Genomic DNA, 26,472 nt, shown 5'->3' on the forward strand with positions numbered 1-26,472 from the left:
CAAAATGGCTATGCCATAGATCGATCAAGTCTGAGACAAAACAACAAAAGCGCAAATATTCTTCATAGTGTTTGGGTTACCTGGCCAGAAAATCTGCTTGTTTTTGAGTGAATACCTAGGAATCCGCATGTATCCTATATGTATATATGTATATGTTTATAAATGTTTGCTTCTTTGACTGACTTTGACTTTCACCGACTTGTTTTGTTTATATTTTTGCCATCCCAAGGGAATGATGGGTCTGCCAGCACCTCTTCATGAGGCACGGCGTGGTGGTAATGAGTGCTCTTTAGCACCTCGAGGCGCAGCTAATTTCCATTTGACGGCTGTTTTAATTGTGCCTGTCGACACAAGGGAAGTCGAGAGCTAGCACACAAGCGCCGCACAGTTGAAACTGTCACGTCTCCACCGGTTTTCCTGAGATGGATTGATGCATGAGACACATTAATGCATTCTAGACAGTAATTAGCAGGGAAGGAGGACAGGAGACACGACATAACAGGAATCTAGGCCAACAATCGACTTTTTTGGCATTTTCACTCCGTCTTGCTTGGGGATTGAGACCAAGTGCCAATCGGCTGTGTTCATTTTTAGCCGTCATCTGAAATGATGTGCTTTTGAGATTAGCGCAATGGAAGCATGTACATACTTGTACATGTCTGATGGGTCGTCCTTGAATAAGCCATTGTTTGTGCTGTGGTGTGGTGTGATGTATGGGTCTGACATTCTACCTGTTTTTGCCTGTAGGTGACTTTGCGGTGTTGCTGAAGGCCGGTATGACCGTAAAGCAGGCTATTGTGTATAACTTGCTGTCAGCTCTCATGGCCTACTTTGGCATGGTGATTGGCACAGCCGTGGGTCAGTACGCAAATAACGTCACAAGCTGGATTTTCGCCGTGACTGCTGGGATGTTCCTCTACGTGGCCTTAGTGGACATGGTGAGTATTAATGCACTACTGAGGAAAAAAGCTGCAATTCCTGTAGATAAAAAAAAAAAATCACATGAATGTTTGTTACTGAACACCATGTGGATGTGTATTATATTTCCACGTTATCATCCAGTCAGTAGTAATATGATACAGAAGAGCGGTTTGTGAAGTATTTTGCAACAAAAATACACTTGACAAACAACGTTGTTCATAAATGGCAAGTTTGCCTGAATTTCCATTGAATCTAACGTCATTGAAGTTTATTTTCTTTTTTCGAACAGATGCCTGAGATGCTGCACGGCGATAGTGAAGAGCAGAAACGCTGCCTTCTGGGACACTTTGTCTTGCAGAACGTAGGCATGCTCACAGGCTTTGCCATCATGCTGCTCATCGCCATCTTCGAGGACCGCATCGTGTTCGACTTCCAATTCTAGCTTTGTCTCGACGTCCTCCTCCGAAAACAAGGCACGAAGTGTCCTCGCGTCTCATTCATGTCCTCCTGTCTTCATTTGCTCTCCAAGAGGGCCTCGGTGGCTTATGGTGGACATGCAGACCAAAACATTTCCAACTTAGCAACATTTCCCTCCCTATCGAGTTTAAAATGCGAGTAAGCACAATCCAAATGCAGAAACGCAGATGTCTCTCTCTCTCTCTTTCTCTCTGTCTTCAAAAGCTCAAAGCGCATGTCCCAGTGCTTGTCTTAACATGTGTATCAGTATGTGAACATCCTCTATTGAAGGAATATCCCTTTAACATCACGATTATTGATAGACTGTTGAGAGAGGCAGCTAGTGCATCTATCCATCCATCTGAGCGTAGTAGTCCAGTAATACGAGTTGTGTTTTTACGTGTATTGCACTTGCAGGCCCATTCATGAAGAAATGTGATGTCTCGCTGTGTTTTGTCTCGTGTTGTCCAACCATCATTGTGCTAAAGCACAAGTCAGAGCCACAAAATTCTCCAGTGAAAAAAAAATATATATATATCTTTACACACTGTACCAGCAACAAACAGCAGCCATTGTTTGTGCCTGGCTTACAACTTTAAAAAAAAAAAAAAAAAAAAAAAAAAATGTCTTAATGTGCGTTCCAGCAGCGGTTGCGTAGATTTGCCTGCTTTTCACTATGCTGTAGTAACTCTACTGTTCCTAGTTGTAGGAAGCGCACTACATTTCTCACGCCCTTCAATTCCTTTCATCAGCAAATCGTGTGAAAGACATCACCTGCCATCCATTTGAGTATTAGTCCAAAAAAAAGTGCAGTGTTTTGAAGCAAGGTTAGAATAATCTAACGGCAAGGTCGAGCTGCTGCGGAGTAGTATTTTGTTAGCTGTGATTTATTGGATCTGCCAGATCACTACACATGATATTTATTAGTGCGGGTCAGTCGTCAAGCTCTCGTTGTTCTCGTTTGCTGCACAGCACATTGTTTTAAATATACATGTTCATACAGTATATCTAAATGACAGTGATTTCTTTTGCCTGAATGAATCAGTTTAATGCTGTTTCTTAGCAACATTCATTACCATAATTATGCTTTTTATTTCAGCTTGTTCTACTGGTCAAATCAAGGTATTACACTTCACCCAGGGTGCTGAATCTTTCCTCATGACACACAATCAGAAACAGTCCTTTGACAACGGTTAGTAGATTTAGTGTAAATTCGATGATTTATCGTCGTAACTTCTTTGACAATCCAAACTCCAGGTTATTATTAGGCTAATTTGCACTTGCTCAGATTTCTTTGTTATTGAAACAAATGATGGATTTTTATTATTTAAAAAAAAAACGATGCAGTATGTGATGCTGTTTTGAAGACGCTGACCACCTCACAGCACTGCACTCCACTCGTAAACTTTCCCATCACACATTCCATTGGCCGTGTCTGATTAGCTTCCCAAGCTAACACTCCTGTGATCTGTTCTCTTGAATGTATATAAAGATCAGTCGCCTTCATTTTGCCAACATTCTCAAGTGGACCTGAAACATGCATGTGGCATGAGTTAAATGGAACAAACTGTTTTTTCATTTTATTTTTTTTCTGTTTTGGTCAGTGTTTGATTTCTATTAAATAGAGTAAGACGTATGCTATGAGTGTTGAGCATTTTGTTGGTTTTGCTTCTCAGTTATTAGTGTTAAAACTTTAGCACAACGAGGTGGACTTGTGAGCAGAAAGTGATGGAGACATGATTTCTGTGTTCACCTTGATGTTGGAGTTTGGTCGAATGAACTAAAGCACAAGGTGGTTCAAACAAACTTTTAATCTAATTTTCTGGATTATAAGTTTGAATAAGTATGAACTCGCCTTAAGGCATGTGGTACGATTATAAAGCGCTTGTATAACACTCATTTACATTTTAATTTCCATCATGGTAGTGCAGCTTGTATTTAACAAAAAAAAATTAATAATAATCAAATGTCTAGTCTTTATAACCCAAAATAACATTTCATTACTTTAAAGATGAAAAATGTGAAGGATCTGGCATTGACTTTTTTTTCTTTTTTTCTTTTTCCCCTGCGTTTCTGAAAGCCTGGCTGTAAAAATGTCTTCATCACATTTGTTAGTCTTGCTGATGTCTCTCTGTCTAGAAATAAAGGTCCGCCAACAGCTCTTTTTGTGTTTGAGCGTGTAAACTTTTTAGCCTGACAGGATTGAAGGCTTTTTCCAAAATAAATAAATGGTTTTAAGGCCAATGTCAAGATCTGAAGTAATGGAAGCCACTTTGCCACTTTATAAAAGTAACCCAAAAAATGACAAAGCTGAGAAAAGGCTGTCACCTGAAGAATCTGGAACATCTGAAAGGACTACGAGCCATACTTGAGTAAGTTTTATGGATGAATTCATTACACTTAAAGGTCTTGAGATTAATAACAGTATAAATGTGAACAATATAAATGTGAGACTTAAATATGCCACTTTTAGCAATTGCTGCTTTATGAGTTCAGCTGGCAGAGCAGAGCAACGCCACGACGAATCCAGTGCTCAGGTGGCACATCTGAGTCGAGGCTCATGGCGATGACGTAGTTGGTGGAGTGGCCCGTGGTGGACAGCGTCCCCCGTCTCTCACTCGTCTTATACACGGGTGAAATGTAGCACAGGCGCTCTGGGATGTCCTGCTTCCTCATGGGCTTGAGCCAAATCTACAACAGTGCACATTAATGAGGAGAAGCAGTTCATATGCACACATTCAGTCAGACGTAATGCAACTCCCAAGTACTACGTGTGTGTAGAGAGATTTTCAAATCAGTTACAATCACAGTATTACATAATCAAAATTTTAAAAAACCTGATGAGAACAGTGACTTTTTACTATTTGTGTGTTATGCTGCATTCCCGACAACTGGGCAGTTCTCTTCCTACGTAACTGCATTCACACGAATTCAACCGAAAATAAAATTAATACTCATTTTACAGCTGTCTGCAAAAACTGAAATTTAAGTGTTATTTGGTTAGGGCTTAATTTAATTCAGTTTTATTGGTTAGTGCTTAATTCTTATTTAAAGTGGATTCATTTTATTTTCATGAAATTGCATGTTGATAAAAAAAAATCTTGCAGAAAATGAATTAACAATTAAATGATCAAAGTATCACTGTGTTTAATCATTTCAAATATGAACAAAAACTTAAAAGACCATTTAAAACCCTTAAATCATGCTGGTATTTCTTGTTCTTACTTTTCACTTTGAGCACTGTCATGAAACACACCTTTCCTTTTGGGAAGTAGGATCTTTCTTACTTGGTCATGAACACAGCATTAGCACTATAATACAAGAGTAAGTTCACTAACTAATGCTAGCTAGCTACAGTGCCCTCCACTAATATTGGCACCCTTGGTAAATATGAGCAAAGAAGGCTGTTAAAAATTGTCTTTACTGTTTAACATTTTGATCTTTTGTTTAAAAAAAGATCACAAAAATACTCTGCTCATGGATATCAAACAATTGCAAACACAAAACAGGTTTATATATATATATAAAAAAAAAATCTTTGTAAAATATAGGTGTGCAACAATTATTGGCACTCTTTTAATCAATACTTTGTGCTACTTCTCTTTGTCAAGATAACAGCTCTGAGTCTTCTCCTATAATGCCTGATCAGGTTGGAGAATACATGGCAAGGGATCCGAGACCATTCCTCCATACAGAATCTCTCCAGATCCTTCAAATTTCGATTTCAATTTTCACCTCTTCAGTTCACCCCACAGGTTTTCTATGGATTTCAAGTCAGGGAACTGGGATGGCTACGGCAGGACCTTGACTTTGTGGACAGTAAACCATTTTTGTGTTGATTTTGATGTATGTTTTGGATCATTGTCCTGCTGGAAGGTCCAACTACGGCCCATTTGAAACTTTCTGGCAGAGGCAGTCAGGTTTTCATTTAATATCTGTTGATATTTGATAGAGTCCATGATGCCATGTATCCTAACAAAATGTCCAGGTCCTCTGGCAGAACAACCTTTTGTCGCACATAACAGCTATATTCCTTGGTCTTACCCATTGTTATAAATGACTAAGGGAATTTGCCCTATGTGTTACCTCATATTTATACCCCTGTGAAACAGGAAGTCATGGTTGAACAATTCCCTGTTCCTAGTCACCAAGGTGTACCAAAAACAAATTTTCAATATCAATGGGAATATACTTCAAATATATTTTTCTCATATGAATTCATAGGGCTGCCAATAATTGTTGCACATCTACATTTAACAAAGATATATTTTTTTGGATAAACCTGTTTTGTGTTTGCAGTTGTTTGATATCCATGAGAGCAGAGTATTTCTGTGATTTTTTTTTTTTTTTTTTTTTGACAAAATAGCAAAAGGTTAAACAATAAAGACAATTTTTCACAGCCATTTTTTGCTCATATTTGCCAAGGGTGCTGATATTACTGGAGGGCACTGTGCATACAAAACACCAAAATGTCTTTAATGTTATGAATAAAAATTTTTCTATAAAAGTGCAAGTTAATAGTAATACATTATGAAATTAAATGAAATGTTCCTCTCATCTTGGGGCATCTTCTTTACTTTTGTGCTGCTGTTAATGTTGCTAAAAGGTAATGGAGGTATATTTCACTAAAAATCTTTTCACTTGCAGTTATTTGAATGACAAAAATTGATTTTAAATTGTTTTTCTGAACATATTAAGTTCAGTACGTGCTTTATCCTGGTCAGGGTTGCGGCAGATCTGGAGCCTATCCCAGGAAAACCGGTTGTAGTAGGTAGGAATACACCCTGAATTGTATGCTTGTACACACACATTAACACAATTATTTATCTCCAGCAACAATTTAGAGTCCTGATTATTCATATGGTCCAAAATATACTCAGTAGTTGTAGTTAAACAGGACATTTTACTCGGTTGGTTACTCAAAGTTAATAGCACCCCCTAGTGCCCTATAATGTGTTGGGTTGTTCAAAAACGTATCACATTTATGGTGGTTGTTTACCTATATAACATTTTAAAAATACATTTTATTTCGATCTAAATATCAGCCAGTTTTATTAGACAAACTATATCAAACAAGCCCTAATGTAAACAAGTTTACTCAAGCTTTAGGGTAAAAACCTTAAATGTCATCCTGCATAACTCTTCCTGCTGTAAACCATAACCCAACCAGTGTGTATGGGTGGACACATTTTTATATCTTGGTAGGGACTAAGTATGTGAGAGTTTTGAGTTTGTGGAGACTTTTGGCTCATTCCTAATGAAGAAAACTGCTTTTTGATTTTTTTTTTTTTTTTTTTACAACAAAAATGGCAGCTTATACTTAAAACCCTAAAGATTTCCTTTTAGTTATTGAGGTTAAGGTTACAGTTAGGTTTAAGCATTAATTAGCTGCATTAATAATGTATGCGTGTGTTAACTTGAATAACAAGTGAGAAGCTAGTAAAAAAAAGCTTTGTTATAAATGTTTAGCTTTTTGTCAAAACCTGATTCTTGAATTAAGTCACCTTGGAATTTCTGACTATTAAATGTAAATTCGTGCGTATTTCACAGCATGTGACTGAGGAAGCGAATTTGAATAGAGGTTTGGGAAAAAACAACTTTGGCAGCTGTAGATTTTACTCTGCAACATTCATGCAGTATTTTGTATAAATATGTAATTGGAATGTCTTCCAATCAGTGTGGAACAAAGACAGAGTGAACTTTTTTGAGTTGCTGAGCTGAAATGGCTTTGCACTTTTCAGAAGCCCCAAGATAACACCCAGCAAGACAAAAGCTCACCATGTGCGTTTTGTCTCCCGGGTCACAGCAGCTATAATTAATCATTCGTATACTGGCTGTAGTGAAGGCTTTGGGGTATTGTACAGAGATGAAAAGCTCTGCCTCCCAGAAGCTGAGCCACATAATGTCTGGAGGAACTCTGTTCTCCTCCCTCGTGTGCTGTGTTTGAATTGCAACACATTCTCAATTGAACTCTGTGTTTACAAGACTTCGCTGAGAAGGTTGGTGACGACCTGAGTTAATGAAAAGGAAACATGGAGGAATCTCCGATTATGAAGTTTATGAAGGTGTTCAACGAACCCTTTTATGCAAAGTTTCAACTCTTCAAGTTGTGTACTCAAAAAAAAAAAAAAAACCCACATTCACCACTGGCTGTAAAGTTCTTCTGCCCCAATGACTTCAAAAGTGTGCAAAGGGGAAATGTCAATCAAATGATCGACGCTGTATCATAAAGTAGGCCACTGTGATAAAAGTGTCATGTAATGATAATCACTACTCTAACATCTTCTGGGACTGGTAGTGTGTGACTCAGGAGATACAACCTATATATATATATATATATATATATATATATATATATATATATATATATATATATATATATATATATATATATATTTCTCAGTCAAAACCAAAGGAAAAAAAAAAAATATATATATTTTCGGTTTTGATGGAGAAATGAATAATGCATGTCCTTTAACTTTTCCAGCTTAAACATATGCACGCATAGCACCTTAAGGTTAGATCAGATGTGCCGACTCTCACACTACTGATGTGCGAGTCTCGTTGTCTCGCATATCATCTCCGCTTAAACGTTTGGCTCAATTATAATCAGTGAAGTTTTTGAACATAGCAAAAAGGGTTATGTAGTGAGTGTAATTTAGGGTCACAGTAGCAAAGTCTCTAGTCAGTAACCAACTTTATAAATTTATAGCACAGCGCTGTTGAATTCTCAGTTCTGATTGCTCAGTGGTGATTGGTGATTAATTCTCGATAACAGCAGCTGTGACAGTAGTGCAGGCTGCCAAACAAATCACAGGTTTATATTAATGCGCTCACTCTAATGTGTTGTCATTTCTAAAGTGACAGCTCGTTCACAGTGAATACTCCACATAATCAAAACTAATGATAAACTTTTTATTATTATTATTATTATTATTATTATTATTTTAATATAAATGTATTCTTGTTTAACCCAGGTGCTATTAGAACATGTAAGCAGTACCATTTTTCCTCAGAAGTGTTTTGACACATACAACCAATTTTGTAGCCAGCTGCCTGAAGGAGCTCTAAGCTTTCTGGAGGACTGTATAATAGGGTGATGTGTAAGGACATGCAGCGCTGTATGTAATTTCTGTTTTATTTTTACCCTGTTGATTAAATTAAATAAGGTGTCAGGTGTTATTATACACCGTGTCGATGCACAGTATGTAACAAAACTCAGAGGGATTTAAATATGGAAAGGTAATAAATAAGGAAATGATGAATAATTACCACTGGCATGGTGTCGTGGAGGACCTTGGGGTACGACTCTGCCAGCAGCTTCTTTTTTCTGTCCCAGCGCGCCCCGTCCAGGAACAAACCACGGATGTAGACGCCTGCCAGGGATGAGAAGAGACACCATGGGTTTCATAAACACCCACAGCCATGAACTGCAAACAGGCTAGGTCTATCTCTCTCTCTTTCTATCTCTCTCTCACACACACATGCACAGAGAAACTTTTACAAACCCTGAGTTTCGCCTGAAGAAGAAGCCCTAGGGCAGGCATAAAGGAGTCTAAAACTTGGTAAACACTAGTGGATACACACCCACACACACACCAGCTGTCAATCTGTGGATGTGTGTGCATGTATGCGTGTGTGTGTGCATTTGTACAGCCCCCTGAGGAACAAGAGCTTCATCACATGCTGATGAACGAGCGACAGGGGTCTGATGTAAAAGAGCGAGGTAATGTTGACTCTGATTGATAGCCCATGGGCACGGCGAGGGGTTAATGCGTCCTCTCTCCTCATGTCTCCCTCTTTTCCACCATCCCTCACCTCCTCTCATCTGTTCTGTCACATTCACTCAGGTTTTAGCCTTCCTTCGTTGCTTTTTCTTTCCTCTACGTATGTATCCGTATCTCAATTTATCTGTCTGTTTGCGCATGCATCTGTTTGTCTCTCTATTTCTCTTATTTTCTGTCTGTACATAGGCTATATATGATACAGTCTGGAACTCCATGTGTTTTTATATTTTTCTTAATCCACCCATGTCTATCCATCTATTCAGCCATCCCAACCAGCCAGTTTAATAGGAACACCTTTATAACTGCTGTTTCCAGAAATCAGCAAATCAACTGGCAGCAATGCAGTGTATAAAATTATGTAGATACAGATCAAGAGCTTTAATCATATTCACATCAAACATCAAAATGGAGTTAATATGTGATCTCAGTGACCGTCTCACTGAGAAACTGTTGCTCTCCTGGGATTTTCACACACAAGAGTCTCTAGAGTTTACACAGAATAGTGTGAAAAACAAAGAAATATCCAGTGTGTGGCAGTTCTGTGAGAAGAAACACCTTGATGATGAGAGAGGTCAGAGGAGAATGTCTAGACTAGTCTGAGCAGACAGAAGGCTAATTCAAAGCATCCCTCTTTATAACTGTGGAGAGCAGAAGTGCATCTCAGAACACACCAAATCTTGAGGCAGATGGGATACAAAACAGCAGAAGACCACATCTGGTTCCAATCCTGTCAGCCAACAACAGGAATCTGAGGCTACACTGTGCACAGGATCACTGAAACTGGACAGGTGAAAGTTGGAAAAATATTGCCTAGTCTGATGAATATTGATTTGTGCTGCAGGATGTCTGGTAAGGTGAGAATTTCAGGTCAGAAATCAACAGCATGAATCCATGGACCCAACCTGCCTTGTGTCAAGATTTCAGACTGGTGGTGGTTGTGTAATGGTGTGGGGAATGTTTTCTTAGCAAGCATCATTTGAATGCTACAGCAGTGTAGAATATTTATATGCACAAATTACCATCTTATAATAGCTACTTCCAGCATGACCATGCATCATATCACAAAGTACAAGTCCTCTCAAACCGGTTCCATGAACATGACAAGTTCAATAGCTTCTACAGTCAGCAGATCTGAATCCAACCAAGCATGTGGTAGAATGTTAGAATCCCAAAGGAAAAGGTTTCCAAACACCTTGGGGAATCCATGCCACAAAGAATTGAGGCTGCTCTGAGAGAAAAGGGGTTCTAACCAGTATGGTGTTCCTAATAAACAACTCTCTGTTTCTGTCTATATATATCTGTGTTTCTGTCTGTCTCTCTTTGTCTTACCGTCCTCAGGAGGCTGTGTGTACTCCATTTCATCCATGACGTGGAAGTCGAAGGCGAGCAGGTCAATAGGGATGGTGTGTTTGCGAGCGTAGTTCTGCTGTGCACCGGTCAGGAAAGCCTGCGTGAAGAAGAAGCCTGACATCCAGAACACAGCCGGCATGCCATTATTATACCAGTCCTACACAAAGAAAACACACAGTTAACACACCATATGCTTATTACTGCTATCTCGTACAATTCTATTAGAGCTGGACAGAACCCCGATCTTCATTAACCCACTACACCATAATGTTAAAATACTTCAAGAATATACTTTAATATAGCAAATCATCATACTTACAGTATGTTGAAAGTACAGTGATATAAATAATAAACTTAGGTCAGTGGTTTGTGTTAAACATGCTAACATGTTTACACTGGGGGTATTTAAAGCCAAACGCTGCATATACAGAACAATACAACAAAATTAAAGGCTCTACAGGAAAAGTATGTTTTGTAATCCATGCTGAAAAGTAGCCAGTGGCACAGCTTAACGGCTGAGGTCATGGTCTGTGTGAAAGCTAATAAGTCGTTTACAGGAATGTGATAATCCACACATTAAACTAAACATCAAAAAGCTTACTACCTTACAGCAGTGATTACACAGGATTATGATTAAAGTGCATAGCAAACTATTTGAGTCAGATGGTGAGCATGTGACTCCACCCCAAACCCCCTGGCTCTTACTGTATGCTGGAATACTCTCTGGCAGTGTTTTTGTGACCACAGCAACTGTACAGCATCAAGAAATACGAACTCATCATTGTGAGAAACAAGTACTCCTATTGCATTTCTCTTTTAAATTTTATAGCAATATGACTGAGATCATTAGGTTTAACGTTCAATATATCCTACGTTCAGTTATTAGCAATAGGAACAATGTTTATGGAAAAAAAAAAAAAAAAACAGGCCCAGAAATCCTTACTCATGCTTCCCGATGGCCTTTTAACCCGCTGGTAGAGAGAGTGTTCAGTGTGATGCTCGTGCTACAATTGCACAATGATCTTGGGTTGTTTTTTTTTTTTTTTTTTTTTTTGGAAAATCAGCCCTGAAAATATTCTATACAATAGAAATAATTAGCGAAATGGGGTTATACAATCATAACGAGCCATTTATAAATCTCTTACAAGATCATTCACTGATATGTGTCAGTTTAATGAAATCTCATTTACATCCAAAGGTAACAACATAATGTTGCTATGACATGGTTTTTAATCACACAGTAATAATTGCCAGGAAAATGTGTACGTGCTTGGGGTTAAGCACTGCTTTACCTAGCATTCCTCATCAGAGGCACCGAAAAGCCTTAAAGCACAAGCCTGCACTTTGTAAATGTGTCATCAGATACGTGAAGTGTTCTCTGAGATTCGACTAAAAATGACACAACACTTGGCACATGGTGGAAAAATATCATCAGAATTTTAAATAAGGGATGTAGATAATTAAGAGAAAATTAGCATATCGACTGTGTTACTAATTACTTGTTCACACTAGACGAGCGTGAATGTTCAATAGCTGGGGTTGGGTGGTGGAATGTTGGGAGGGTTTGGGCTAATCCTGATAATACAAAAGTACTGCTTCATACAAGTAATGTGTTTATGGGGGAAAAAATAGAAAGTGAGTGCAAGAATTTGTGTGTCAAAATGTGAAACAAGCTAATGAATGAAGTAATGAAGTTCAGCTAACACTGATCAGCTTATTGCACATCATGTTAATGAACTGCTGAACACACCATAATAACAGCTTCTCTAAATTTCGCCCTAGCTGCCCAACAAGATGTAACACTGATTTGCATGGATTGGAGACTCTACAAGGTTCACGTTCAAGGTTATATTAAAAGATATAAAGAATAAGAAGCACTGTGTGAACAGCCTTTTCTCTGTTATAATTGCTATGTATTGTAGTAGAGGAACGTACAGTACATCATCTAGAAACTACAGGATGTAACTGAAATTCTCTTTGAGAAAATAACACCAATTCCTCTAAACTTGATTTAAACAATTAAAACACAGTTATCACCGTAAGTACACTGTCAAATTCAGCATAGAATACAAAAGCTTCTCTTTTCTACAGATTCTTCTATTTTATGCCTGATAACTAAAGTGTTCTACTGCCCCCCTGAGGTGCAAATAATATGCCACTACATTATGTTCAGCTCAACACAGATAAATATGCAGCTGATTTGGAGTTTATCTGCAGGACCGACACATAACTCAGGACAGCCCGATCTCACCTGTAAGAATCTGAGCCTCTCCAGGAAGTCGCTGACGTATCCTCCGAGAGGTTTGAGGCTCGGGTACGATTTTTTCATCCACATACCGGGAACACGGCCCTTCAGAATGCTCGTCACTACTTCCTCTAACTCAGCCGACATCACCACCAGACCCTGCCGCACAGACAGGAAAATTTGTAAAGGTCTGGCACATATACAGTACACACCTCAGACAAAACAAATTGCTTAAACCTAAGCGGATTTTTACATTTAAATCACATTCTGAGGTTTTGGAAGTTGTGACATTTTGACATTTTTTTTGACCAAAGCACACAGTGACTTAGCCTTTGAAAAAAACTATGGGAACCCTTACCTTCATTTATTCCAACCTTAATGTTATTTACTCCAACCTCATATCCAAAAATGTGAACAACAGACATCTGAATAACATTTTTTCAGGATTTTTTCCACTGACTTTTGTGTGCTTCCAATTTTTTGGAAATAGTTTGGAGGAGGAACACATAGGTGTGATGGTAAGTGTCCACATACTTTTGGCCATACAGTGTATGTAATGTTTCAGCACAGAAAATCAAATTTGAGATATCATTATATACCAACTGATTAATTATATACCAAATGATTATACCAGTCAGTTGTACATTAAACATTTTAATACATTTTAAAGATACTCAATCTCCAACTATAGATGTAACATGAAAGAAGATAATTAATAATGATTGTTTAATAATGTTTTATCAAATAGTCTTTCAAATATTAAGTTTTCTAACCATAAAATGCTTTTGTAATTCTCACAGTTTGTTTGTGGATTCAGGAATTTACATATTTATGTTTATTTTATCCATGATTAATGTATTATCAAACTAGCAAGGCTGAATTAATTAGCCTCATGGGAGTTTCCACTTGGCAGGGAAGCTAACTGGTATTGAGAAGCTGTCAGTACTAAGAGCAGATTTTGTACTTCTTTGAGATAAAACTGTGCCTGAAGTTGCATTGTCTTCAAATCGCCTGCTGAAATGCCATATGTGCGCGAGCTGCATAAAACTCACATATTGCTTGGAGTAACAGCATTTTAAAGTTGAACTTTGGCCAACTGTCTCCATGTTCCCCTTCAGCCAAAATTTAATCTAACAAGAGCTCATATTGTGAGACTCTGCACAAACAGCGGCCGAGATTAAAGAATGACCGCCTTTTAGAGCGCAGCGATGTGGAGGAGAAGGAAATAGAGAAGAATGAAAAAGGGAATAGAGAGGATAAAAATCATGAAATGAGAAGTAAAAAAAAAAAAAAAAAAAAGGACAGGCACCCTGGGGCAGGCAGGAATTTAAGTGGAGAGATGGAGGAGATGAAGGGGATTATATTAGGGTTAGATTAAGGGATCAGGGGCCACAGGGTGTTCAGTAGTGCTGCTCTCTCATCAAGAGAGGAGGACAGCGTTAACCAGGATTGGAGCTGTCAACCACACAACAGGAGGAGATCCAGCACAGGTACAGAATCTTCAGGGCCAGGTACACTAGTAAGAAGTGAGGCAAAAACTAGGGCATCTGTCATTACATCTGTCATTTAAATTACGCAAAAAGCATAATTTAAATATGTTTAAATATGCTTATCATTCCTAATTATTACTAATATCGGGCTGATAATGGGTAGAGAGAAACGTCATCTGTATCAGTGATATATCTGTATCAGTCATATACATATGACACTAACTATTTTGCTGGCATTTACATGAGACCTGTTTTTTAGTTCATTTTAATCAGAAGGTGGGAGGGAAGAAAAGAAACAACACTGATTTCATATTCAAGGTTAGTACAAGGAAATCCAAAGAAAGTAATGCAGCTTTGTATATGGGATTAATATTAACAGTTGATCTCAAACTGAGTGTTTATTGTATCACAGCTGATTTAACTCAAAACTCAAGGCTCACCTTCATGCATCTTAGCCCAAATTTATAACTTTAACTTCAAAACCAAACCCATGACCCATACAGACCTTAACTTGAGGTTCCTCTAAGGTACTTCAAAGACTCCAAAGTTTGCCTAAAATTTCTTTAAGGGTCCTTGTGACTCTAAAGCTCCTCTAAAGTTTCTTTAAGGTTCCACAGAGACTCTAAAGCTCGTCTAAGATTTCTTTAAGATTCCTCACAGCCTACAAAGCTTGTCTAAGGTTTCTCTGAGGTTCCTCAGAGCCTCCAAAGCTTGTCTGAGGTTTCTCCAAGGTTCCTTAGAGCCAAGCAAGCTTGTCTGAGGTTTCACTAAGGTAACTCAAAGAATCTAAAGCTCCTCTCAAGTTTCTTTAAGTTTCCTTCAAGCCTCCAAAGCTCCTCTAAAGTTTTCATGGAGATTTCTCAGAACCCCTAAAGCACCTCTAAGTTTCTCTAAGATTCCGCAGTTTTTAAAGCTCATAAAAGGTGTCTATAAGGTTTGTCAATGCATCCAAAGCTTGTCTAAGGTTTCTCTAAGGTTCCACAGAGACTCTAAAGCTCATCTGATGTCTTTAAGGTTCCGCAGAGCCTCTAAAGCTTGTTTAGGATTTCTTTAAGGTTCCCCAGAGCCTCCAAAGTATCTCTAAGCTTTCTATAAGGTTCCTCAGAACCCCTAAAGCACCGCTAAGATTTCTCTAAGGTTCCAGAGAGCCCCTAAAGCTCGTCAAAGGTTTCTCTTAGGTTCCTCAGAGCATTGAAAGCTCATAGAAGGTTTCTCTAAGGTTCCTCAAAGTCTTCAACGTATCTCTAAGATTTCTCTAAGGTTCCTCAGAGCCTCCAAAGCTCCTCTAAGATTTATCTAAGGTTCCTCTATGGTTCTGACCTTGATGGCCTTCTGGATGTTGACACATGAGTCACGGATGGTCTGGAGCAGCTTGTTGAAGCGGCCCATCTCCTGCACCAGGACTGTGTTCATGCTCTGCTTGTAACTGGTAGGGAACCTGCGCATGACTGCCTCGGTGCCAAAGTCTTGTGGCAGTTTGCTCAAAATGTCTGCTGCCACCTCGTACACCATGTCGTCAGAAGATTTAGCATCACCGCCTGTCATGCGAGACTGGAGGGAAGAGAAGAAGGAGAAAAGCTGTATTAGCAAGGATAAGAAATTCACTGCCATAGTTTAACACCAGGACACTGCTTTCTCTTTGCTTGCAGTTCATTCTGCAAAGCCACAAAATGGCATACTTGATTTCGAATACACAGTACATAGGTGAAAGAGTTTCACTTATTCCTGACTGGTCCTGTCTGTACCTGAGCCTGCACTTACTGTTGAAATTCCCCAGAAGTAAAAGATGCACACACACAAATTAACAAGCAATGACTAGTCCCTCAGAAACATACACAGTGTTTCAGTTAATTGTCTCATATTCGATAGTGTGCCAATTGCAGCCATCAGTTATCTGAGCCAAATTGGATCATTAGCAGCATGCAAACATCACAGCAAGTTGCACAAAGTAACAAGGGTAGATTTGAATGAAAGAAATGGCATCAGCCTGACCATTATTTATACCGGATATCATGTGCATACTACACACACTAGTTTTCTGCACATGAACATCATTTACACATCCTGATTTGATGCATAAACTCCATTATGCTGGACATTGGACTGATAAACATAGCACTATAGCTCATTTGACTTTGCAATCTGTGGGGCAATGGTAGCTCAGTGGTTAAGACATTGAACTACTGATCAGAAGGTCACAAGTTCAAATCCCAGCACTGCCTAGCTTTCACTGCTGGGCCCTTGAGCAAGGCCTCAACTGCTCAGTTGTATAAAAAATGTAAGTCGCTCTGGATAAGGGTGTCTGCCAAATGTGTGTGAATTACACTCAGTTATGTTTTATTATTTACACTGACAGACATTTCATCCAGAATCAAGAGAACCGAATCAAGATGGTCTTGATAAATCTTAATAAGACTTATTAAGATCAATAAGTCTTTTAAGTGCATAAGTGCACCTTATACACTTGATTTAAGTTTGAGCATTGTGATTTCAGTGCATTCCCCATCAAACCTGAGTGAGCAGGATGCTGTCAAACAGGAGCTGCGTCTCCACCTGGTCCTTGGTGATGTCAGCGTTGGCGTTCATACCGAAGATTTCTGGCGACGGGTACAGTGGGAGTGATTTGGTGTACTCTATGTAGCTATTATGCTGCAAAAGAAATGAGACACTTCCTGATGCACACATCCAGAAAGCAGAGACACTAAATAACGATGGAGCACTTAAAGCACGACACCCACGAGATCGCTGACATTTATAATAATGACTATGCAAATCAACGTTCATGAATAAAAGATTTCGGCAGAAAATGGCAAATAAAACTGAGCGTAGATTATACATGTGCTCGCAAATAAATTAGGCAGCGGCCACTGGTGGCATCCCACCGTGCACAGTTATTGAACTTGGAGCTCATTATGATTTTCAGAACTTTCTGGAATGAAAAAAAATGAGTGGGCAAGTGAATCAGAAGTGATGCATTTTGCATTGCGTGGGTGAGTTACATCTCTTAGTCATTTGATCTAAATATCATCAAGTTCTGGTGATAAGTTTTCATTTAGACTGTATGCCAATTTAATGAAAGACACAGTTCTGCAGTAAGTGGGAAAAAAAACTGTAATGTTTAGTTTTAAGTGTTAACATTATTATTATTTTTTTTTTTTTGAATGAATGAAATGACAGCAGTAATCAAGATCTCTGTGTGTATGAGATCTTACATCCCCTTCAGGCGGTGAGTAGTAAATCCCGCTTGGATCGAACTTGTACTCCAGGTCTTCAATGATCTTATTGGTGTAGAAGATGGAGAGGATGGTGCGGAGTGTCCGGCGGTCCCAGTCATCCGTAACACGTCCTCCATAGTTACACTCTCCTGTCATGTAGCGCAGTGCATCAAACGGCACTTCCTAAAAATTTTTTAAAAAAAGGCAGTTTATAGAGTCCAGTTGGGAGAGATAAAGATCATCATCATCTCTGGTGGTGATTTTCAAACTGGGGTCTCTCAGGTTTAATGGTTATTGGTTTATGTCAGTAGAATTTATTTTCTAATGTTGGTATGCATCTAATTTAGACTGAACCACAATCGAAACCACTGCTTCTCATATTATGCAATTACATTGGAATGCAACCATGACAACAAGCATAAGTAAGAGTTCTGGCTACCGTTTAATTGATGTTTTTAGGATTTGCAATTAAACTAATATTTGTAATTAGACAGCAGGAAGTTATGCTATTTATATTCTGCAGTGCATGGGGATGTTTAAATTAACATTTATGAGACCAGAGTGATATCATGAGAGAGATAAATATACAGACAGGTGACAAACTGAAGGAAAAAACTCATAGAAGAATGTGTTCTTTTAAGGTGTAAAAAAAATTTTTTTAGATCACTATGCTCCCAAAAGTTATTCCCTCAGCTGGTGATTTCATGATGGTGGTGGTCAGTGCTGTCTAACATGTTGCACGAAAATCTCACACAGGTGTTCAATTGGGTTGAAACCTGGTGAATGTGAAAGCCATAGTATATGTATGATTTATATTGTTTTCATCCTTATCAATCCATTCAATGAGCCCTTGTGACCTGTGGATGGGGGAGGAGTCATCCTGGAAAATACCACTCCCATCATGATAGAAATGGTTCACCATAGGGTAAAAGGTGATCAGTCAGAAGAGGACCCAAAACATGCCAGCAAAATGCTCGCAGCATAACAGTGCCAATGGTTTTCCTTTAATTTGTCACCTGTCTGTGTACAGATGGGCTGATTGTTTCCGTGTTATAAAACTACGATGCTTTGCATGTTGGAGTTCTTTGCCTCTGCCTTGTCTTATTTTCGTATATCAGGAATCAAGACATGCTAGGGAGTGTTAGGGGTCTTAAACTTCTTATAGTAATCAACACTGTTACTTAAAGGCACCTGGAAGTTCCTGATCAATTAGTATTACTACTGCTGCGTTTATATAGAACTTGAAGACCCAACAATGAGAAACTTTAAAATGCTTCCACATAGCCTTTTTTTTATTTTATTTTTTTTTTTTTACTGTTAATCTGCCTGCCCAAACTGTTTAAAATCCCACCTGAGCCCTGATGGGTGCAGGAGAGCAAATAAAACAAAGTGTTTTAATCACTTCCTAATTATCCATCCATCCATTCATTTCCCATACTGCTTATCCTACACAGGGCATGGGGGAACCTGGAGCCTATCCAATGGAACTTGGGGCACAAGGCAGGGGATGAGGTGCCAACCCATTGCAGGGCACAAACGCACACACACTCACACAGTACAGCCAATTTAGAAATGCCAATGAGCCTAATCAGTTAATATTGGAGTGTTTAAAACCCCATCTGTCAATCACTCCAGATTCATATGTCAATTGGCTCATCTGCTATCTTCGCTAGGGGGAGAAAAGATGACTGTTCTTTCTGCATATTTTATATATTTTAAAATGCAGTGCTTCTATGCAAAAATGCAATAATGTTGAGAGGTGTGTGTGAGTAAGAGCTTAAGTCAAGCCTTTTGTCCACTCAGTCAATATCAGACAACAATAATTAAACATCTTAATTAAACATATGGTGACATGAATTTGTGTGAAGAGGGAAATAAACATATTTTAACAATTTCATACATTCCTACGTTCTAGTACAATAACTAGACTTTGACTACTATCGGTTTTAAATAGCACTTTTCATTGTAAGTGATGAAATAACAGATTTCATAATAATAATAATAATAATAATAATAATATTGGACTCAGATTTTTGGGCCCTACTGTACATTCAGCAGATAAAAAAAAAACTCTTTAATGGCAGTGTCTCACTGCCTCCTTTTCCCTACTGTCTCATTCGATTAGGAAAAAAGCAACAACCTATGCTGGTGTCTCATTTTCACACCAAAGACTCTTTTCATTATGTGCTGCAGTGCTAGGTGTCAGTTGGCGAGTTCAGAAACACTTCCGAGGGGTTTCAGAAATGAAAAGGTGGAGCTGGTGGCGCTCAGATCGTGACATTTCCTGCTGAAATTTCCCTTGCTAATGCCACAGAGGAAATGTCAGTGTGTTTTTTTTCAGGGGGTTCTTGATCAGTTTATGCAGAGTGCTTGTTTTGAAAGGCAGAGCAAGAGTAGCATTGAAAACGGCTCTGAAGCTGTGGAAATGTCAAGGATTTTTTTTCATGCTTCTTCAGAGGGATTTATTAAAGTATTGGTGGGGTGCGTGAAAATAAAGTCGGAGACACAGAGATTGTATTAAGAGCGCATGTGATAGAGTGCAGGCGGGTGAGAATTGGTTGATGTCTGTATGAAAAGACGAGCAGAAGTGGATGGGATGTGTGTGTGTGTGTGTGTGTGTGTGTGTGTGTGTGTCCTCACTTCATACTGGTCCAGGAACATATGCAGCTGTTGGACAGAGATGCGCAAGTCAGTTTCGTTGAACTCATAGGGGATATTCCAGCCCAGGGGGCCGAACTTCCTTCGCTCTTGGGTAAGAGCATGAAAGAAACACAGGCCATAAAGGAGTTTCTTGAACACAACCTAAAACACACACACACACACACACACAAATTAAACTTTTAGATATACAAAACTCATGACCACGCCATTAATGATAAAACACCTGAGTGAAGAAAACGTCTTCCTATGAATGAACCTTTTTCCCAAAACACCTATGTTCCCATCCAAATGCTTTGCAATTTGAAAAGTAGGCGTGTTTACATGAATATTGGAGAGGCTAAAACATTTTTCTATATCATTTACTCCTTTATCACATACTCTCTCAATCACTAAACCAGATGTTCCACATTAGCCCCATCCTACTTTTTGAGAAAAACCCCAGACTCACTGGCTTTGAGTTGCTGTTGAAGAACTCCGGATCGGAGATGGGGTTCATATAAAGAGAGCCGATGATGTTGGAACGCAACCCCTTGGGGGCCTCATTTGTCATCTTGACACCATTCTGAAGGACGGCCACAGGGAAGTTAGGTGACGGGTAACTGGTTAGCCACAGACGGAAGTCTGGATGAGTGGTGTCTTGGTTGAGCTCCTGGAGGAAAATAAAGTCAAACTTTCAAATGTTGGTATGGAAAAAGTGTGGGATTTATTGATCATAAACTGGTACCACACTAAACCAAAACCAGTGCTTACTTTCAAGTACTACAACAAACTGTAAAAACTAGTTTCCTCCAAATATCACAAGTATCACAACTTAATTCTTGCACCACAAACAATAATCACCAATTTCTCCTACTACCAAAACTAGCTTCTGGGCAACTGGTTCAACTATCAATGTAATGACTACTTTCTACAAAATGTTGCAAAAAACTATACTTCTAGTTTCAACTTTCATCTCACTCCTATTCAAATAAACCATGTTATCCAGCAGTACCTCACAGACCCGTTCCAGAGTGGCCATCCAGGATGTGGCCAGGTGGCAGTTTTGCAGCACCACCCAGGTGCCTTCCTTCACTCCCACTTCAATCATATTCATCGCAATGGGACCCTGGCCTTGGCCCAGTGACAGAGAGGTCAGCTTATTCCCTGTGAAGCCCTGCAAGTAACACATAAAGGTACAGTGGTTAGCATTGAGTGTAACATACTGTAACCTACTGCACTTTTATTCACAAACATTGAAAACAAGGATGAATACATAAGGAATAAAACACAACAGGGCAGCAGTTATAAGAAAATAATCAGTGATGGGGTGGTGTGATGCAGCCTGTTACTGTTACCACCTTGAAGTGGAATACTTTCCTATTACACCTCCTTAGAAAGTGTTTTGTTCCACAGTAATTTGTCAATGATTACAATCGTTAATATATTAATGAATGACATAACATTTCATTACATAGATGTTATACAAACATCTCCTAACATAAAATTTCACCATATCAACAGTGTCTTTTACAAGTTATTCTAAATAAGTTGTTACAATAGAAGCAACTTATCATATGAATTACAGTCTGCACAATTACCATATATGCTGTTACAGAAAACCAGCACCTTCTGACCAATCAGATTTGAGAATTCAATATCGCTGTGGTATAAACTGTAAGAAGTGGTCAAATTTAGTGGATGAATCAGATTGGGACATGTTTAACCTGTTCGTCTCCAAATTTCAGCAGAGCTGCCATGGGGTCAGAACCTGGTGAGAGGATGAAGATGAGGGGAGCGCAGCAGTGGCTGTCTCCAAATGCCTTCCCCAGGTTAAAGGGTGGCGCCTCAATAAACTGCTGTCCCAAGCTGTTTGACACGAATTCCTGCACCATAGGATTGATCTGAAAGAGAACAAGTAGGGAAAAGTTCAGTTTTTAGCACTCATAACAAAGTGAATTGCACTATGTATGAAACTCAGTGTTGAGAGATGTACATGATTGTTTCACCTTGTCTGGTCTCAGGCAGCGTATGACCAACATTCTCTGAAATTGTCCCAGTTTCTCCTGCCACTCTCCAGGAAAAAGTGTGTGATGAGGATCCTATGTAACACACACACACACACACACACACACACACACACACACACACACATATACACACACAGCTCTCACTACCATAGAAACCATAGTTTCCACTGCCATGCTTTAACAACCCAACACAGACATCTTGGATAATGTTCCTTCAGGTCCAATAAGGAAAACTAGGAGCTGAGCTCAGCATCTCATCTATTATTTCCTTAAGAACATTTTCCATACATTTCCATACTACTGTGACATGGGGTGAGTTATTAAACACACCTTGCTGTCATACACTTCTTTCCAGCCATCTCTGAGGCGGGCCAGGTCCTTGCGCAGGCCCTTGAAGCACTCCAGCTCGTCCAGGCGGCAGATCTCATCCCAGGATTTCTGAGGCAGCCACATGCAAGGATTGGAGTGAGGGTTATCCAGACCCACGCCACCTGTCAGCAGAAAGCGCCACTCATTCTCATCGATCTACAGGATGAAGTGTCAGGAAAACACAAGATCGTATTATAAAACAATCTTATATTATTCCTGATCCATATTATATTAGTGTATGTCTTGCAATATGGTTCCTGTGTTTATTAAACAGCTGTAAAAAAAATAATAACATGAGAGGAGTGCAGCAGTCTCAGAGTGAATCTCGATTTAGAGAATCAAACGTGGACAAATCCACACTGAACATGCATACTGATCTTTATAATTAACATGTGATCTTCAGTTGCGTCCAAGATTTATTTTGTAATTAAATTCTGAGTTGACTTTTTTGGTTTAAACTTCATCCCTGGACATGGTGGTCTATATTCACTTTGATTAACGAGTTTCTACATTACCCAAAATGCTGTTCATCTACTTGCTGATAGTCATGCCAGTAGGATTTAACCTTTCAGTTTATATCTAAAGGAAATGATGCAGCAGCACTTTAGTCCTTTCATAAGGTTCCAATGTTCCAACTTTCATGTTAATAACAACCTATAAAGTTGTGGATCGCTAACTAGCCAAGATGCTGTAACTCAGTACATTCTGCCACATCAAGTCCAATGTTTGCTGTCTACACTCCTCCTACATTGGATTTCTCACTAATGTGACATTGAACAACAATGAAAAATGGTGAGTAAGGAAAGAAGCTCTTGCTCTTTTTGATTTTAGCAGCCAACAGCAAAACTTGACCATTATAACTAATGTTTGAGATCGTTTTTGAAATTAAGTATTACACTCTGTTGTAACTGCATGAGCAGTGTGACACCAACATGGCAGACAACCGCAAACTTCTGATGGGAATAATGAAAATACAGCACCAACCAACAAATTAGCACTTGAATGAAAAAACGCATCACAGATATTTCAATATGAACATAATTAATGTGTTTTAGTTTACGTCAAACAAATGTACTTATATAGAAGTACATTTTAGTTGTCTGGGCATGCTAAATTTGTCCAAAGGCTACAAGATATCGATTGTTTTTATACCACAGTGCAGTTGAATTCTCTAATCTGATTGGTTGGATGGTGTGCACCATATCCGGATGTAACATGAATGATTTATTAATGTTTATATTAATGTGCTCATTTTAATATGTTATTGTTTCCATAGTAACAGCTCATACTGTACATAAAGACTTGTACAGTGGACGCTCCACAAGTTACTCTGGTATAAACAGAATAACAAACTCCAGACCGTGTGGTTAAGAAACTAATGCACCGCTCTAGCCTTTATTATTGTGATTACAGGCCAGCGGCCGACGTACAAAAGAGAAAGAGCGCTCCTCCCGCGACTGCCGCTAGGGTACCGAAAGGACAGCTCCGCTTCAGCACGACCAATGTTTTGGACAGCCGGAGAGCGCGTGGCTGTGAGGTGGGGTGGCAGACACACACACGGCTGGCGGCTAATTATCAGCGCGGCTGCTCTCCACCAGATAGCAGTCAGCGGGAGCATATAAAAGGCCCAACCTCCACTAGCAAGGGGAGAGAAAGTTCCCGAAACGTGACTAATGCTATGTTTTGTGTTTCTTCTAGAAGATTCAGACACGACGGAGGACTTCGCTGCCTGGCTGCATCCACAGAGCTCCCTGACTGCCGAATGGGATCTCAGCCACACTGGAAGACCCCAGCACACCCTCTGCAGCCCCGAGGACGACACCAACCCCTGAGCACTTCACCCCACTGCACCTCTTTTCCACCCACATGCTCACAGTAGTGAATAAAACTCTCCACGTTTGTCACTTAAACGGCCTCCTGTGTGTCTGTGCTCAGCTCACTGCTGTCTAGGCTCGCTAGATTATAAATTGTATAATGTACAGTATGTTATTCCTTATATATATTTTCTTGTGTGGACAGTTCTTTCATCAAATTTCATTGTGTGAATATAGCAACAATATCAGAATTGCTCCATTAATCTGGCCTGTACAGTATGTGAGCACCACAAGAGATACTGTATGTTGCTCCCTAAAACCATATCAAGTGTCAACTGTGTTTCACCAAGAAGCATTTGGGAGTTATGTGGAAAAAGCTAGACTGCTGAGTCTATTCACCTGAGAAATTGATCCTCAAAAAGATTATTACTTTCAACAAAATACAAATTTTGTGCTCTGTTCGTGGCACTGTACTGCATATCATCATGTTGCAGAGGAGTTCTCACTAAAGAACTAAAGGAGGCCTTCAGATAAGTCTTCACGATTGAAACGCTTGTTCATCCATGCTTAATACAAGATATTCAATATAACCTGGATGACTGAAAGAATTCATAGATTTGAGATCTTTAGATCATAAAACATTTTCAAAACACAAATAATCAGGCCTTCATGCCACATGATCTAAACAGGGTGTCTTCTAAAATGGCAGGTATTATTTTGCACAAGAAGAAAAAAGTTAAGTGTATATTGCCTTGTTGATAATCTGCTTGGATGTTGTTTGCTTGAGGCCCTCTGCCTCATCCCACCTCAACAGAAATAAATGTGTAAGCATTTATCAGAGTATTGATCCTTGGGAAATAAATTCAGCTGTACAAATGCAGCATTAGATTTTGGATTTTTATACACTACACTATGAAGGTGTGCACTAGTTACAATATGTAGATTACTATATCTGATGAGTGCCATAAGAATATGTGATTATTATTACTGGATTCAGTTATTTCTATATTTAAATTGTGCATGTAATATTAATTGCAGTCAGTTTTATGCTCATTGTATCTAATAACTTAGCTGATTGATTTCTCTAATAACATTTTGTGAGCACTGCAGGTATTCAGCATGGCTGTGGAAAGGAAGCACTCACAAGCCTTTCATGTTTAAGCAGGTTGACATTGAGGCAGAAGGCGAAGAGCAGCTTGTCCTTCTCGAAGAGTGATCGGCACACGTTGACATACAGCGAGTATGTGAAGTGGTCTCTTAGGATCTGCAATCTGGGCACACAGGCAAATCGGCAAGGAAGAAAAAATGAATAATGTCAAAAACTTGGTGCAATGACTTTAAAAATACGATCTTACTTTAAAGAGTTTTACAGAGAATGATCATTATGCCGATAAAAGGTAAGCATCTCCAATAGCTAAATGTTTTCTAGCTTTTAAAGTTCCTATAAAGCTCTTAAAATGCAATAAATCAACATTGTGCTCTGTTACTAGTTAAGTGATTTCATGAGGTTTCATGAGGTTCAGCTTGCACTTATTTTGTGTTTAGCTATGTGTCCATTCCATTTACAAAATATTAAGGAAACAAAAAAACATTACAATACAACAACATCTACAATACAATTATTACTTTACACTTGACTTCAACTCAACACCTTGAATATTGAGCAAATACAATATTGGCTAAAGCAACAGACTGGACAAATATCAAGAATTCTGTTGAATGTACCATTGTGCAATATGATTTGATGCATCAGCCAATTTTGCTCAGTTTTTCTTTAGCTCTGACCTTAGTGTGCTTAATGCCCTGAGCTGGTAAATACTTAAGTAAAAGTTTAAAGTGGATTGAGACAGCTAAGTGGTTTATCACACAGGGAAGAAATATCTTGGTGGTAAAAACAAAGAATTTTCAGATCCTGCTACAATGCAGACTGGAATTATATGTAAGATCCTTTGAAGTTTAAAAATGGTTAGTGCTCAGTTTACACAGCTGCTGTCCAACTGAATTATCTGCCACCAGTCTGATAATTGTAGGTGCCAGTGACAGTTCATTTAAAACAGTTTTTTTTTTCTTATTTTGATTTAAATCTGATTGCCAGAGTCATGCAGATTTCCATCTGTTATCTATCAGCTAAATGTGAAGGTATGCCAAGAACATATGC

General features: G+C 38.9%; 2 protein-coding genes across 9 annotated transcripts in view; one reads left to right on the top strand and one right to left on the bottom strand.

Moving 5' to 3' along the window:
- The window catches only part of slc39a10 (solute carrier family 39 member 10), a 41,294-nt gene extending 37,757 nt beyond the window's left edge, over positions 1-3,537 (top strand). For all 8 annotated transcript variants that reach the window (XM_053626436.1, XM_053626431.1, XM_053626437.1 and 5 more), the window contains 2 exons: positions 748-938; positions 1,211-3,537. In XM_053626436.1, coding sequence (XP_053482411.1) covers positions 748-938; positions 1,211-1,363 — 344 coding nt within the window. In that variant the 3' untranslated portion in view covers positions 1,364-3,537. The remainder of the gene's footprint in view (positions 1-747; positions 939-1,210) is intronic.
- Positions 3,533-26,472, bottom strand: part of dnah7 (dynein, axonemal, heavy chain 7) — a 134,330-nt gene continuing 111,390 nt past the window's right edge. The window contains exons 53-66 of the mRNA XM_053627875.1: positions 25,459-25,585; positions 22,462-22,656; positions 22,111-22,203; positions 21,829-22,005; positions 21,117-21,278; positions 20,574-20,774; positions 20,105-20,266; positions 17,462-17,647; positions 16,761-16,898; positions 15,570-15,800; positions 12,766-12,918; positions 10,494-10,671; positions 8,650-8,753; positions 3,533-4,068 (exon numbers count right to left, since the gene is read on the bottom strand). Of these exons, the coding sequence (XP_053483850.1) occupies positions 3,862-4,068; positions 8,650-8,753; positions 10,494-10,671; positions 12,766-12,918; positions 15,570-15,800; positions 16,761-16,898; positions 17,462-17,647; positions 20,105-20,266; positions 20,574-20,774; positions 21,117-21,278; positions 21,829-22,005; positions 22,111-22,203; positions 22,462-22,656; positions 25,459-25,585 (2,314 nt within the window). The 3' untranslated portion in view covers positions 3,533-3,861. The remainder of the gene's footprint in view (positions 4,069-8,649; positions 8,754-10,493; positions 10,672-12,765; positions 12,919-15,569; positions 15,801-16,760; positions 16,899-17,461; positions 17,648-20,104; positions 20,267-20,573; positions 20,775-21,116; positions 21,279-21,828; positions 22,006-22,110; positions 22,204-22,461; positions 22,657-25,458; positions 25,586-26,472) is intronic.

Source organism: Ictalurus furcatus, chromosome 6 (genome assembly GCF_023375685.1).
Source record: "Ictalurus furcatus strain D&B chromosome 6, Billie_1.0, whole genome shotgun sequence".
In the NCBI taxonomy this organism is placed as follows: Eukaryota; Metazoa; Chordata; class Actinopteri; order Siluriformes; family Ictaluridae; genus Ictalurus; species Ictalurus furcatus.